At 38.2% G+C, this 17562-nt stretch overlaps 1 protein-coding gene across 1 annotated transcript in view; it reads left to right on the forward strand.

Moving 5' to 3' along the window:
* Positions 1-17562, forward strand: part of LOC150083080 (transmembrane channel-like protein 7) — a 338378-nt gene that overhangs the window by 95586 nt on the left and 225230 nt on the right. Inside the window, exon 7 of the mRNA XM_090378384.1 lies at positions 5544-5695. Within this exon, the coding sequence (XP_090234510.1) occupies positions 5544-5695 (152 nt within the window). The remainder of the gene's footprint in view (positions 1-5543; positions 5696-17562) is intronic.

Consider the following 17562-nt stretch of genomic DNA (forward strand, 5'->3'; position numbering starts at 1 on the left):
TTACTCCCTCTAGTAATACTCTTGATCTGATTATATTAATAATCTCGAACATGCTGCTGGAGAAAACAATCATCCATTAAAGCCACAAAAGCCTTGCTAGTGAGTGAGTGACCAAACCACAAATTCCAGTCAATCTCTGGGAAATTAAAGTCCCCTATTATAAGACACTCTGATGTACTGGCCCACTCTATTTCTCTGCACAATTGCTCATTATACTACTCAGATTCATTAGGCCTATAACACACGCCTACTCTCATTTTTCCTTTCCCAGTACTTATGTCACACCAACCAGACTCAACATTGCATTGTCCACCAACATCAATGGAATTGGATGCATTTCCTTAGATTTTATGTATTTCTTAACTAACAGCATAACCTCTCCTCCATTCCTGTCCTGTCTATCCTTTCTGTACACATTGTACTCCCCAAATTCCAATTTTGCACTGTTTATGTCTGTGTGACACCACGTCTCTGATATCTCAACAATATCTGCCTTTGATGCTTTGACTAACACTTCAAACTCATGGAGTTTATTAACTATACTCCTAGAATTGGTGTACATGCAAGTATACATACACTTGTTTCTACTCTTAGTTATCCTAACACAGCCCGTGTATTTACTTGTTCCACTATGACTCCTAGCCATCCTGGAAAGTCCCATTGCCTTGCTTTCCAGGCTGCTGCTCAATTGCATTTCAATAGAAGCAGTGCAAGAATCACTTTCACCTCTGCCAGCGGCTACCGTTAATCTATTAGTCCATGTATCCCCCCCCCAAGCTAGCAGTTTCCCGATCCACCTAACTCTGCCTCGATAGCATCAGCAAATATTCTTGCACCCTTTCTATTTAATTTTATCCCATCCCTGCAGACGCAGTCTCTCCTGTTAACAAGCACAGACCAGGTTGAGAAAAATTCTACCCCTTGATCCTTGCACAATCTCTCCAGGGCCAAATTGATTGACAGGCTCTCATCATATACTCCCTCTTATTGTGTCTGGGCAGAATTGTAGACACTTTCATTTTCAACCCTAACTCACGGCTTTTTTTCAGCGTTGCCTGTACTTGTTAAGTAATTCTGCTGGTCTCTTACTCTTAATATGATTAGTGCCAACATGTACAACAATATCACCCTTTGTGCCCTTAAAAGATGATATCTGCTCATCAACCTTTGTCCCTGGCAGACATACCCTGGTCCTGTTCCATCTATCCTTTTTGCGCAATACATTCCCCATTTCCCTGACAATAAAGTCACCTACAACAACTAGTTCCTTTGGGACCAGGGCATTCTGCCTTTGTGGTTTCCGCTGTGTTGCTTGATCTTCAAGTTCAAGATTTAAATCCTTCTAGGGCATCCATCCGCCCATAACAATGCTGACTTGGCGCCTGATTTCCTCACACTCCTTACATCGTGCACCACAAAGACATTCCCCTTGGCAATATCATGTCCCGTTCCTGATTGCTTTGCAAACATCAAACAAGCAGTGCATTTCAATAGACTGTGATTCAGAGGACAACTGCCCCCCCCCCAGTTCTCCCTTGAACCACAGTACTTCCATTAGTTCGAGCCTTTTGCTTTGCTGCTCTGGTCTGAGTCGATTTCTATTCAAGTTCAATAAAATTCCAATACAAAATATAACCCTAAACTTATATCCCAATTCAGTTATAACGCTATATATATATATGTATTTTGGTATCTCCGAGTTATGTTATATGTCTTTCTTATCCCCTGTCAACTTATATGTATTAATTTATGATGTTACCTTGTAAAAACTAGGTCACTATATTTATTTAGTTAAAAAAGTACAATTCAATTGACAATAAATTTTAATAAGATTAATAAATTTTACTGATTAATTGATATTACTATACTCGATATCTAGTTTTCCGTTAAAGCTTATGCTATCTAGTTTGGTGCACACGTTGTATCATATAACAATGGCCTCGGGTTACGAACGGTTAATCTATGGACATGAGGTATTATTTACTTTCCAAATCGCGCTATCTAAATTCCAAATAAACCACAGAGCTTGATTAGGTCTATAAGCTACTTATAGAAAATAATTTAATGTAACAATTAAGTCGATAAAGCGGCTAAATATAATTTAAGACTTGCGTTCGCGGGAACTGCAAAACTTGTCCAACACGTGGATTTGATATCCTTACTGATACTAAGTAATAACCTACAAAATCTCTATCTAAATTCAAATTAAACTAAAGTATTTTTACTAGGAATATAAAGCAACTCTAAAAATTAAATTAATATGCCAAATTTAAGTCAAGAAAAAAGCAAAAACTTCTCTATTAGCTGGTGCCGTGAAAACTTTGCTTGTTCAAGTGTGACCGCTCAGCTATGACGGCCTACACGAATTCTGAGCAGTGCAGACAGACAGCTAGAACACCTTATGAAATTTATCAAGGGTACAAGATACAGGAACTTAGCCAGCATGGACAAAAAAGGGATTATTTCATCTGGTATGCTGCATACAAGTTTGGAAACCACATTTCAGGAAGCATATTTACTTATGTGGTGGGTACAGATAGCAACAGGAGTGGTTGGGGAAAAGGACGTTCGTATCACAAAAGGCTGAAATTCTATAAAGTGAAGTATGTAACATGTTTAAAGGATGCTAACAGCAGAGACATTGATCATATCTCCCGTAGGACCTTTATAAATCGGAACTGCAGGTCAAGACTCAAAAGGTCATCCACCATGAAATACGATAAGGAAATCAGAGAAAGTCTTGATCTTGAACTCACAAAATATGACATACTTCAAGAGCCTACCTTACCATCTTGCATCCCCCAAAATACCACAATAAATTTGGATCTCGTGGAACACTGTACAAAAAAAGAAATCGAGACCATTGTCAAAGCTATAGGAATCAAAACAATTGAGACTTATTCGAGGCGTGACTTAGTACAGATGTATACCGATGGATCCTCTGACGAGACTATCCTCAAGGGCGGAGCAGGCATACACACCACCCTGACAAATACTACAAAAATGCAACAAAGCATAGGTGCAGGCAGCATCGCCTCTAACTTTACATGTGAACTAAGGGCAATCCTTGAGGCCCTAAATAGTTATATTTCACTAAGAGACATAGACAGAGCCAGAGGGCTTGTAATCTTCTGCAACTCAAGAGCGGCCCTGCTGGCAATAAAACATGGACGCACAGAACTCACACAGGACATTCACCGACACTTGGAGACAGTTCATCAATTGGGAAAGAGCTGCACACTACAGTGGATGCCTGCGCATGTGGGTATAGAAGGAAATGAGGCGGCCGATAAACTGGCAAAAGAGGCAAGAAACTTAAATCACAACACCTCAAAAACCATAACTCTAGATGCTGCTAATGCCATCGCCAGACACAGACTCAGACAGAAACATATAGAAACTGATCACCAAATCTGCGAGATTAATGCAAATAGGAACATCACTAAGACCATTGCCAGACTGAGAACTCGACACATGGCAGGTATGAAAATTAGTGCGGATGGTACCAGAACTTATAAACTTTGCAGAAACTGCCCGAGAGAACAGCTTACTCCGGAACACATCTTCAGCTGTCCTGCAATTCAGGCGACTTTGCAAAGCATGGACGAATCCCCTTTTCAGGGAGAACTTTACAACGAAAAGATCGTGGACTTAGCTAAAGCAGTGATATCAGCGCATGGTTCAATTTGACTTCAAATGGACACGACACCAACCAACCAACCATGTTTAAAGGATTAAGTAAAATAAATACGGTGCCTCCGTAGCTAGGTGGGCAGGAGCAGCAGTGTGTAGCACATGCTCCTTGATTAGATCGGGGTTCCAGCTCGTGACCACCAAATACGGAGGATGCAGAAAGGTCAGGGAACGACCATCCACATATCCCCGGAGCAATATGGCCTTAATTGCTAATGCTCATAAAAACCAAATAACAACAACATAAAATAAATACTGATGGTGACTTTATATTTACTGCGGTCTCTCACACACACACACACACACACACACATAGAGGAATATAAATTTATTTTAATTGAAAAATGATGGTTTGCATTCAGCCTGAGAGTAATAGATTGTTAGACTGCTTCGTATTATGAACTTTGCTTATTGTGCAAAAGTGTGTAGTTATTAATATATTTAAGGAATGTTTGGACAAATTAATAGAATAAATGGGCAAATGAAGTGTTAAATGTTTTTATAGACCTGAAAATCAAAACCCAAAGATATTGCTTGGATTTCTCTAGTCTTATCACAGACATCATTACAGAAATCCTAAATATAGCCACTTTTATTCAGTTATTAAGACTAATCATTTTAATCATTTTAATATAATTGTATCAATTTAACCTAATCATTTTAATCTAATTGTATCAATTTGATCTTTTTAATACCAATAAACCAAGTGTTATTGTTGGTCTATTGTTACATTTTTTCCCTTTAGTTTCTGATTATTATTAATTTCTTATTTATATTTTTATTGCTTCTATATCGTCTCAGCATAGTCTGACCAAAGTGAAGTTTAGCAGAGTTAGTATCTCTATAAAGGATAGATATGCGATTGCAGCAAGCTCACCTAAAGATAAAACATGCTATTCCAAAGCTGTTCACCTTCATTTGTCATGAAAGGAAACATTCTCATTAACAAATAAGAGATTAGTTGGCCAAAATTTTATATTATATTATTTTAATTAATTTTTATATATTATAAAAATTGGTAATCCTAATCATAATTTTAGACAAAACTCTCTTTATATTATGAGAATATAATAATTTTAATTGGAACTATAAAGAACCTTGTATATTTACTATTTAGTGAATAAAACAGCTAATGTATGATATCTCGAAACTCACTTTATGTAAGCCTATATATATTTTAAATTATAAAGAAGAATGTTCCTCTAAATATTTTCAGCTTGTCTTTATCCTCCTGATTATCCTCCTTAAGTCTAATCTAACCTAACATAACCTAACCTAACCTAACCAGTGTATATTTATGTATACAGTATTTACCTTTTGAAGTTCATATATTGGTTTAATGGTGATGAAGATTTCACTCTAGAGTGGGGATGTCATAACTAATGGTAGGAGAATAACAGACAAGCACCATATTTTCATCATGGTGGATATAATATCACCAAACCATTGTAGTTAATGTAATTTTTTTTAAAATCTCAGGCAGATTTCCTTTTCCCACATCTCATGAATAGCATGATTTAATGCTCCTTATAAATAAATAAAAATAAAAAATCCATTTTCTATACAGTGTAATCTTTATTTTAGTCTCTAAACCTTGTTTATTTTTTAGGTTTTGTATATTATACAGTGTATAATATGTAATGTGTAACCCTGTTCAAATCAGAAATTTCAGGATGATTTGTCCAAGATTCAGTTCTTAAAAGAATTATAGATTCACATATTTTTTGAGCATAGACAGCTAAAAAAGTTTGGGGTCAAAAATGATCCAAAAGGAACTACCATCAGATTAATATTATTATCATGAACGTAGTAATATCTCAATACTAGTTTCTTCTTTTTGTGTTTTATAGGGTTGGATGGAATTAACTGTGATGTTTCTTGGCTCTTATGATTCTACTATATTTAAACTCAATGGATCAAAATTATATTACAACATGCCTGTTGCTTTCATCTTAGTTACATTTGCATATTTCCTTGTTTGCTTAATTATGATGATAAAATAGTAAGTAAACCTTTTTTTATTTTTTTATTTATTTAATAAAGCAATTTTTCCAATTTAACTAAACGTATAAATTATTAATTGTGACATGAAAGAAGATACATTTAGCATTAGTAGAGGCATTTGATGCAAGAAAGCAAGCTTATGCAGCATCAGCCAAAAAAAAAAAAAACTGCTTCCACTTCACCCCTCTGTTCATTCGAAATACCTGTCCAGCTGAGCCTTAAACTTATTTAGGCTATCAACTTCCACTACAAGGGATGGAAGTCTGTTCCACCAACCAACCAACCACCCGCTGGCTAAAGGCAAATTTCTGCATGTCCATCCTACATCTGTCTTTCCTCAATTTGAATTTATGCCCTCTCAGGTGATTATTCTGAGCAAGAGGAAGAACCCCATCAGCATTGAGCATGCTCAAACCATTCAAGGCTTTATACACCTCTATCAGATTACCTCGTTGGTGCCTAGTCTCCAGATACTGCAATTTGCAAAACCTAAGCCTTTCTTCGTTCCATTCACTAATCTTGTTGCCCCTCCCTGTACTCGTTCCAGCAGCTCTACATCCTTCTTGAAATGAGGCCTCCAGACCTGTATACCGTACTCTAGGTGTGGCCTGACCATTGCCTTATACAAGGGAATAATCACCTCCTTATCCCTGCTAGAAAAATTCCTATATATCATTGACAATACACTATGAGCTACTCTTGCAGCCCATCTGCACTGCTCGGAGAACTTCATATCTGCCTCCACAATTACCCCCAGGTCCTTTTCATTCTCTACCACTGTCAGTATAGTACCACAGAGTTGATACGTTTCTCGGGGGTTGCTGTTTCCCATATGTAGTACTTTACATTTGTCAATGTTAAATTTCATTTGCCACCTTTCAGCCCATCTGCTCAACCTTTCCAGATCCTGTTGCAGCAGCATAGCGTCAGTAGTGTCCTTAACAACCCTGCCAACTTTTGCATCATCTGCAAACTTGGACATTAAGCTTGATATACCATCATCAATATCATTTATAAATACAGAAAACAATAATGGACCCAACACTGAACCCTGAGGGACTCCACTAATAACATTAGTCCACAATGAGCAGTGTCCATTGATTACCACTCTCTGTCTTCTCCCCCTCAACCACCCCTTTATCCATAGCAGCAATTTGCCTCCAATGCCGCACTACTCCAATTTGTGCAGCAGTCTTCCATGTGCAACAGTATCAAAAGCCTTTCTGAGATCCAAGTATATAATATCAAAGTTATTCCCTGCATCCAGTTCTTTTGTGACTTCATAATAGTATCCAATCAAATTGGTCAGGCAAGACTTTCCCTTTAGCAAAACCATGCTGTGTCCGAGCTATAACTGAAGTCTTGTCTAGATGATGCTGCAGTGCTTCTTTAACCAGTGCCTCCATTAATTTTCCTGAAACAGAAGTTAAACTCACAGGTCTATAATTACTTGTGTCAGCCTTTGATCCTCCTTTGTGAATTGGGATCACATTTGCACATCTCCAGTCTGTGGGTACCTCCTCTGAGTCCAAGGCATAATTATGGCTAAGGGTTTGCTTACTTCCTTTGCTGCCTCCTTTAATATAACTGGATACATCCCGTCCACCCCAGTGCCTTTCTTGTATTTATCTTCAACAATTTCTCCTCCACTTTACTCTCAGTTATTACAAGATTCTCTAGCCTTACTGCCAGAGTTGAATACTTCTCTGGCATTCCCCTCGCTGAATAACTCCTCATGTGTGAATGTCGATGCAAAATATTCATCTAGTTTGAATGAATGTTAGCTACCTGAGTAGGATCATCAACTGTTGACCCATCGATATCAAGTGGACCAAACTGATTCATCCCCTTCCTTCTAGAGTTTACATAAGTAAAGAACACATTGCTATTTTTCTTTGCATCCCTTGCCAAAGATTTCTCGTCATCTGCCTTTGCCTGCCTAACCTCCTTTGTAACTTGGTTACAGATCAACTTGTATCTATCATAAGCTTCTGTGTTACATGTTAATATGTATGTATCCCATGCATTTTTCTTCTCTGCCATATTTGTCTCATTAGTTCATCTGACATCCATTTAGGCCTAAACATTGAACAATATATCTTAGTTGTTATGTAATGCCTAGTAGCTTCCAAGATAAGTTCTTTGAATTTGAATGCTTTCCATTTTGAATTTGCTGTTGGTAGCATCAGATAAATCCACAGAAGCCTTGCTAGTGTGTGAGTGACCAGCCCCAAAATTCCAGTCAATATCTGGGAAATTAAAATCTCCCATTATAAGACTCTCTGATTTACTGGCCCAATCTATTTCCCTGTACAGTTTCTTATTATACTCATCAGAGTCATTAGGCCTATAATGCACTCCTACTCTCAGTTTTGATCTCCCAGTGCTGATGTCACACCAAACTGGCTCGGCACTGCACTGTCCAGTGATGTCGACTGGCTTCATTTCCTTGGATTTTATGTGTTTCTTAACTAATAGCATAACCCCTCCTTCCTTCCTATCCTGTCTATCCTTTCTGTAGACATTGTACTCCCAAAATTCCAGTTCTGCATTCCTTATATCTGTATGACATCAAGTCTCTGATATCCCAACAATATCTGCCTTTGATGTTTTGAGCAATACCTCAAATTCATCAAATTTATTTACAAAACTCCTAGCATTGATGTACACGGAAGTATACATGCACCTGTTTCTATTCTCAGCTACCCTAACACAACCCATGTGTTTACTTGTACTGCAATGATTTCCAGCAATCTCTGAAATATTCTGCATCTTGTTTTTCAGGCTTCTGCTCATTCCAATAGAAGCAGTGCAAGAATCTCTTTCACCTCTGCTAGTGGCTACTGTTAATCTATTAGTCTTTTTCTCCCCAGAAGCTAGCAGTTTTCTGACCCACATAACACTGTGTTGATAGCATCAGCAAATATATATTCTTGCACCCTTTCTATTTAAGTGTATCCCATCCCTGTAGAACATATACTGTATGTTCGTGCTGAATTTTTACAAATGCAGTAGATACATTCAAAATGACAGTAAAATGGGATGTTTGTTTTACTTCCAAAAAAACTGATAGTTCTTCAAAATGCACCTTGATTCTTATAACTTAAAATGCAGTAATCAACAAGAAGAGTAAAAAATGGGATTAAATCCATGATTTTTTTTTTCCTAGAGTGGTAAAAGACAGCTTTTGCCAAGCCAGTGGTGGAACAAACTTGATCATAAGGCTTATCTTGTTGGTGCACTCTCATTAATAGAGGTAGCCATGCCAAGCACTACTTTACATTATAAAATACAGGAAAATTCCATTAAAATGGATACTGTTTTAACAAAATTATCATTATCAGAGGCATAATGATGCAAGAAAGTAAGCTTATATAGCATCAGCCAAAAAATATCCCATTTCACCCTTCTATTCACTACAAAAGTTTGTCTAGTTCCGTCTTGAACTTATTTAAGCTGTTGGCCTCCACTACAACAGATGGAAGTTTGTTCCAACTATCAACCACCAGCTGGCTAAAGGCAAATTTCCGCACATATTTTTTACAATTGTGTTTCCTCAATTTGAATTTATTCCCCCTCAGGTGAGTAATCTGCCCAAGAGAGATCTGCGCAATGGAAAAATCAATTAACCGCCAACTCTTAAACTACCTAGAAACCTTCTGTCTGATCAACGATTGCCAGCATGGATTCCGTCAGTGTCGATCCACTGGTGATATTCTGGCTTGTGTTACTCAAATTCGTTGCAAAAGTTTGGTGAAACACAAGCAGTTGCTCTTGACATCTCAAAGGCTTTTGATCGTGTTTGGCATAAAGGACTTCTAAACAAGCTTCCATCTTATGGTTTGCCAACTTTTTTTTTTATTGGTAGTAGTAGTAGTAGTGGCATGTGATGCAAGAAAGCAAGTGTATGAGCTTATGCAGCATCAGCCAAAAAAAAAAAAAAAATCACACCATTCCCTCCAAATGCCTGTCCAGTTCCTCCTTAAATTTATTCAACCTATCAACTTCCACGACAGAATGGAAGTTTGTTCCAGCAATTAACCACCTGCTGGCTAAAGGCAAATTTCCGCACATCTATTCTACATCTGTATTTCTTAATTTGAATTTATGTCTCCTTAGATTCGTATTCTGAACAAGTGGAAGGATCCCATCAGAATTCAGCATGCTCAACCCATTCAAGGCCTTATACACCTCAGTCAGATCACCGCGCAGGTGCCTAGTATTCAGCCACTGCAATTTGCAGAACTCAAGCCTCTCTTGGTAAGAGGATCCCTTCATTCCCTCCACACCAATCTTGTAGCCCTTCTCTGTACGCGCTCAAACAAATCTACATCATTCCTAAAATGAGGCCTCCAGACCTGTACGCAGTACTCAAGGTGTGGCCTGACCAGACCATTGCCTTATACAGAGGGACAATCACCTCTTTTCCCTGCTAGCAAAATTCCTATATATCATTGACGAAACCCCATGACCTGCCTGGCAGCCTGTCTGCATTGCTCAGAAAACTTCACATCTGACTGCACAATTACTCCCAGGTCTTTTTCATTTTCTACCACCTTAAGTGTAGTACCACACAGTTGGTACGTTTCTCTGGGGTTACTTCTACCATATGCAGTACTTTGCATTTGTCAAGGTTGCCATTTCTTAGCCCATCTGCCCAAATTATCTAGATCCTGTTGCAGTAGCACATTGCCATTGCTGTCATTAACAACCCTGCCAATCTTTGTATCATCTGAAAACTTCGACATTAAGCCTGTTGTGTAAATGATCCTGCAATGCATCTTTAACCAGTGACTCCATTATTTTACCCGGAACAGAAGTTAAACTAACTAGTCTGTAATTACTTGTATCCCCCTTTGTGAATTGGGGATACATTTGCATATCTCCAGTCCATGGGAACCTCCCCTGAGTCCAAGGATGTTCTTATAATTATGGCTAAGGGTTTGCTTAGTTGCTTTGCTGCCTCCTTTAATTAACTGGATAGATCCCATCCGCCAAAGGTGCTTTTCTTATGTTTAACTTTGACAATTTCTCCACCGCTTTGCTCTCAGTTTTTACAAAATCATTAATTATCCTGCTACAATATTGATAACCTTTTGCCATTTTCAAACCTTAATAATTCTTCATGTGTGAATGTAGATGCAAAATACTCATTCAGTTTGTTTGCTATCTGAGCAGGATCATCAACAGTCGAACCATCGATGTCAAGGGGACCAATCAGATTCAACCCCTTCCTTTTAGAGTTTATATAAGTAAAGAAATCCTTGCTGTTTTTCTGAGCATCTTTTGCCAAGGATTTCTCGTAATCTGCCTTCGCATGCCTAACCTTCTTTGTGACCTGATTACAGACTAGCTTATATCTGCCATAGGCTTCTGAGTCGCTTGATAATTTATATGCATCCCAAGCATTTTTCTTCTCTCTTACGAGTCTCATTAGTTCATTAGATAACCATTTAGGCCTAAACCTTGAACAATATTTCTTAATAAGTATGAAACTTTTAGTAGCAGCGACGATTAATTCCTTGAATGCTTCCCACTTAGAATTTACTGTTGGTAACATTGTCAGTTGATCCCACTGTACAGAATTTAAAAACTTTCTGAGACCACTGTACTCACCTTTACGGAAGCAAAAACCCTTTCCTTTACTCCTGATGGTAATTAAATCTTTAAGTAAATCCCACATCAGTACACTATGATCACTGCCACCTAGTGGTTCCTTTATCTGCAAATCCTTAATACACGAATGATCACTGCTGATAACCGGATCAAGAATATTAAACTCTCTCTGGTTGCCCCTCGAACATGCTGCTGCAGAAAACAATCATCCAATAAATCCACAAAAGTTTGACTAGTGTGTGAGTGACCAACCCACAAGTTCCAGTCAATATCTGGGAAGTTAAAATCCCCCATTATAAGACATTCCGATTTACTAGCCCACTCTATTTCTCTGTACAATTATTCATTGTACTCATTTGAGTCATTATGCTTATAACACACTCCTACTCTTAATTTTGCTTTCCCAGTGCTTATGTCACACCAAACTGACTCAACAGTGCACTGTTCATCTATATCAGTTGGGTGCACTTCTTTTGATTTTATGTTTTTCTTATTTAACAGCATAACACCTTCTCCCTTTCTATCCTGTCTATCCTTTCTATACACATTGTACACCCCAAATTCCAGTTCTGCATTCCTTATATCTGTGTGACACCACGTCTCTGCTAACCCAACAAAATCCGCCTTTGATGTCTTGACCAACACTTCAAATTCATCAAATTTATTTACTATACTTCTAGCATTGGTATACATGCAAGCATACATGTTCCTATTCCTATTCCCTAACACATCCCATATACCCACCTATTCCACGATGACTACCATCCGTCCCTGAAACCTCCAACACGTCTCGCTCCAGGTTGCTACTTATTCTAATAGAAGTTGTGCAAGAATCACCTTCAGGGAACATGCTTTGTAAAAAGGATAGGTGGAACAGGACCAGGGTATGTCTGCCCGGGGCAAAGGTTGATGACGTTGTAGAGCGGATGTCATCTTTTAAGGGCACAAAAGGTGATATTGTTGTAAAACGTTGGCACTAATGATATTAAGAGTAGGAGACCGGCAGAATTACTTAACAAATACAGGTCACTGTTGAAAAAAAAGATGGGAATTGGGGTTGAATTTGAAAGTGTCTGCAATTCTGCCCAGACATGATAGAAAGGAGTATATGATGAGGGCCTTGTCGATCATTTCGGCCCTGGAAAGATTGTGCAAGGTTCAAGGGATAGAATTTTTTTCAGCCTTGTCTGTACTTGTTAACAGGAGAGACTGCTTCTACAGGGATGGGATACACTTAAATAGAAAGGGTGCAAGAATATTTGCTGATGCTATCGAGGCAGTGTTAGATGGGTCGGAAAACTGCTAGCTTGGGGAGATACAAGGACTAATAGTTTAACAGTAGCCGCAGGCAGAGGTGAAGGTGATTCTTCAATTCTGCCTGCAGCTACTGTTAAACTATTAGTCTTTGGGAAACTGGTTATCCAGTTTTCTCACTGAGGGTGTTTGTTTGTTATTTGGTTTTTAGGAGCATTAGCAGCTAAGGCCATATTGCTCAGGGATATGCGGTGGTCGTTCCCTGACATTTCAGCATCCTCTGTATTTGGTGGTTATGGGCTCGAACGCCGGTCTAATCAAGAAGTGCATGCTACACACTGCTGCTTCTGCCCACCTGGCTATGGAGGCGTCTACACTGAGGGTGATGCTAGATGGCTCTCTGTCTTCTAACTTCTCCATTAATGCTGGTGTTCCCCAAGGTTCAGTTCTTTCCCCCCACTCTTTTCCTCTTGTATATTGATGACCTTCTCCCATTGACTGGAAATCCTCTCCATAGTTTTGTCGATGATAGGACATTGCATTCCACTTTCCATTTTTGAGAAACCTTGCCCTGCCTAATCATCTTCAACTTCTCGAATATCCGCTACCAATTCCTTAAACGCCGATCTCCAGGTAATTCTCCGGTGTGGGCAAAGACAACTTAGTTGATTTCAATCCTTCTAAAACTTAGTCTTGTCTTATATCTCACAAAAAGGATTCTTCTGCTCCTATGCTTATCTTTTGTGACTCTCCGATTTCTAGGCAAAATGATATATCGCTTTTGGATATTACCCTTACTTCTAATCTCCCTTGACACAAGCACATTACAAATATTGCTTCCTCTGCATCTAAAAAACTTGGTTTTCTCTTTCGCTCTTGGCGTTACTTTTTCTGAACAGCTGTTCACTCTGTACAAATCGCAAATCCACCCTACCATGGAATATTGTTCCCATCTGGGGCGGTGCACCAAAACCTCTCTCAGGCTTCTAGATTTCATTCAGAAGAGGGGATTTAGGTTAATTAATGACTAATCTGTAACAGTCTCTCCACTCTCTGTCTCACAGACGTACTGTTTCTGCTGCATGCCTTTTCTACAGATACTTCCATGGGCACTGTTCTTCTGAATTGGCGTCTATAATTCCCTCTCTCTCTCTCTTTCAAAACAGTCCAAGCACATGCCACCACTAGCCAACATCCATTTACTGTCCAACTTCAAACTCACACAACCAACTTTTCATCTTCCTTGTTTATTCATTCAACTGCTGTTTTCTGGAACAACCTTCCTTCATACATATTTCCTGAAAATTATAGTCTACAGAAGTTCAAGTCTAATGTTAACAAATATCTACTTTCGTCTTCTCAACCTCCAACCCAAGCATTGTACTAAGTACCATAGGTTCTAATACCTGTTGTGTTTGTCGTTTTCATAAAAAAAAGAAGAAGAATCCAGCTGCTCCACATCTTTCCTAAAATGCGGCCTCCAGACCTGTATATAGTACTCAAGGTGTTGCATTACCATTGTCTTATACAAGGGGACAATCACTTTCTTATCCCTGCTAGCTAAATTCCTGTTTATCATTGACAAGACACCAGGATCTACTCGCCGCCTGTCTGCACTGCTCAGAAAACTTCATATCTGACTGCACAGTTACTCCCAAGCCCTTTTCATTCTCCACTACCCTGAGTGTAGTACCACCCAGTTGATATGTTACTCTGGGGTTAATGCTGCTGCCCATATACAGTACTTTGCATTTATCAATGTTAAACTTCAGTTGCCACCTCTCAGCACATCTGCTCAACTCTTCCAGATCCTGTGCAGTAATGTATTATCATTACTGTCAATAACAACCCTGCCTACCTTCGTATCGTCTGCAAACGTAGACTTTAACCCTGATATACCTTCTTCAATATCATTGATAAATACTGAGAACAACAATGGATCCAACACTGAACCCTGGGGGACTCCACTAATAACATTTGTCCACGAAGAGCAGTATCCATTGATAATCACTTTCTGTCTTTTCCCACTGAACTATACATTTATCCATTGTAGCAACTTGCCTTTAATGTCATACTGCTCCAATTTGTACAGTAGTCTTCTATGTGCCACCGTATCAAAAGCTTTCCTAAAACCCAAGTATATGACATCAAAATTATTTTTTGCATCCAATTCCTTTGTGACCACATCATAGTATGCAATCAAGTTTGTCAGACAAGACTTCTCTTTCACAAATCCGTGCTGTGTCTGAACTATAACTGCAGTCTTGTCTAGTTGATCCTGCAGCACTTCTTTAACCATTATTTCCTTAACCAATGACTTTTTCAGTACCTGTAGTTATCCAGGTATTGAAATTACTCTTTAATTCTAAAAGACAAATTATTCTTTATTTCTTTATTTTGTAGATTGAAGTATAAAAAGTGGTTGAATCATAGAAAACATGTGAAAAGCAAATTGGAACAGTAATGGCACAGGCCTTATGTTTTCTTGATTCAGGCTTCTCTTCTTACATTCATGTAATTCTCTGAATCAGAATTGGTGCAAGTTTAACCCACATATTTTCATTAACCTAAAGTTGAATTTCCATATTAATGTATATACAATAAGTTGTATCTACTGTATCATATAAACTGGCTCTAGATAATATAAACAAGTACCATATCAAGGAATCTTTGATATATACAGACTCCTTAAGCGCAATCACTGCCATTCAATCTATTTTTTCTTCCTCTCACCCCATTCTTAAAGAGATCCGATCTAAGTTATTTCACTATCAAATAGTCAATCAGAAGGTTACCTTCTGCTGGATCCCTGGTCAAGTTGGCATCTCAGGTAATGAACTTGCGGATGCTGCTGCAAAACATCCCGACTCGGGATCTTCCAGACAACTAAAAGTTCCCTACACTGATCACAAATCTGCCATTAAAACAACATGCAGGAAACAATGGTCTCTCCTTTGGAAAACTCAAACCAATAATAAACTGCTGCAGATAAAAAAAGAGCCACAACTGTGGACATCTAGTTCCAGGAGAAGCAGGCGACAGGAAGTGATTCTAGCAAGGCTCCACATCGGCCATTCGCATCTAACTCACCTGTATTTGCTTATGGGAGGGAATCTTCCTCAGTGTTTCTTTTATCAGTCACAGCTAACAATAAAACACGTCCTCATAGAATGTCCCCAACTTTCAATAGTCAGAAAATCAAGCTTTATCTCCCTGTCCAACTTACAGGAACACTTAACCTTATTTCATATTCTTGGCAATGAAGCAAATTTCGAGGAACTGTTTAATTATTTGAAACACATAAATCTGTATAATAGACTGTGATCATAGTGACAAACAAATCGTGAACAGGCACAATATGGCCCAAGAGGCCCTTATGCCAAAAAACCCAAATACAACAACAACAACAACAACTATATCATATTTCTGTATGTGTATGATATTTCTTATAAATAAAAGCTGCATTCGACAATACTCTCTGAACAAAATATTTTTATTTTTGTTTAGAAATTTTTGTTAAAAATATGAAAAAAAAAAAAAAAAAAGAAAAAGAAAAATGACATTTTTGTGGTATAGGTATTTTGTTATTTTAGTTATTTTTTTTATTGAGTTTAAAATTGGCATTTAAGTAAAATAAAGCAGAAATTACTAAGGCTACTTATTAGAAAAGTGCAGCAGAATTTATTTGAATAATGGTTCTTTTGAAATTATTTTTAAAAATGATTTGCACATCAGTGAGTGCCCTGAGTAGACAGGGATGTGTCTGTGTGTGTGTATTCATGAATTAGGGTTGCCCCTAGGCAATCGCCCATCTTCACCTAGAAATCCTGTGATGGTGTAGAATATCTACAAAACGGCCTGAAAAAGTGTGAAGTGTATATATGTGAGTGTATTGTTGTGTTCTTTGTGCCAGGCCACTTTGCCACCAGGGAGCAGCCCACCACCTGGGCAGCTGCTGCCTAGTGCCTGTCCCTAGGCACGAGGAGCTGGACCTGGAGGCGCCTCCGTAGCCAGGTGGGCAGGAGCAGCAGTGCATAGCACACGCTTCTTGATTAGACCGGGGTTCGAGCCCGTGACCACCAAATACGAAGGATGCGGAAAGGTCAAGGAATGATCACCACTTATTCCTGGAACAATATGGCCTTAGTTGCTAATGCTCCTAAAAAACCAAATAACAAACTAACAACAGCTGGACCTGGATCTACTATCTCTCTACTGTGCAAAAATGCACTAATCCTGCATCTGCCTCTGCTGCAGTGAAGGTCGATATTAAATAGAGGATTTTACTCTACTTGATTGTTTCCTCATCATATATATGTTTACCATTTAAAAATGGGCATGTTGATTTTCATCTTAATCCTCTACTAGGGGCTTTGGTGATAAAGCTTCATCAAAAATTTTAACTTAAAAATTAAAATATCTGTTATAATTATATAAGTGTGAATTTTAGTATTTAACTTTTGATCTGTATAATTGATTGCATTTGAATTAGAAAAATCTGTCCATAAAAAAAAAAAAAAAAAAAAATTCAGATATCTCATTACTGGATGGACAAAGTTCACTGCATCTCCACCACAAGAACAAAAAGTGCTCTGCTGTTTTTGATTTTCCTAAATGACATTAATGAAAAGATAGAGGGCATGATGTTAAAATTCGTAGATGATGTCAACATCAGTAGAGCAGTTAATGATCAACACCAAGATGCACAACGTCTTCAGGATGACTGAGATAGACTAAAGATGGTTAGAAAAGCTTAGCAATGAATAAGAGTGATATCTTTACTGTTATAAATAATTCTTCAACTTCATATCATAAATGCACATTATGGGGTAGAAGGACAGGACTGTAGGACATTTTCTTTTAGACAGCAAGTTGTAAATTACTGGAATAACTTGTCTCCATGGGTAGATGAGGCTGACAGCTTGAGGTAATTCAAAGGTGAGCCGGATAGATACCTACATAGCTGGCTTATTTTATTTTATTATTTATTATTTT

This window comes from Mastigoproctus giganteus, chromosome 7 (genome assembly GCF_048544385.1).
Source record: "Mastigoproctus giganteus isolate SK-2022 chromosome 7, ASM4854438v1, whole genome shotgun sequence".
Lineage (NCBI taxonomy): Eukaryota > Metazoa > Arthropoda > Arachnida > Uropygi > Thelyphonidae > Mastigoproctus > Mastigoproctus giganteus.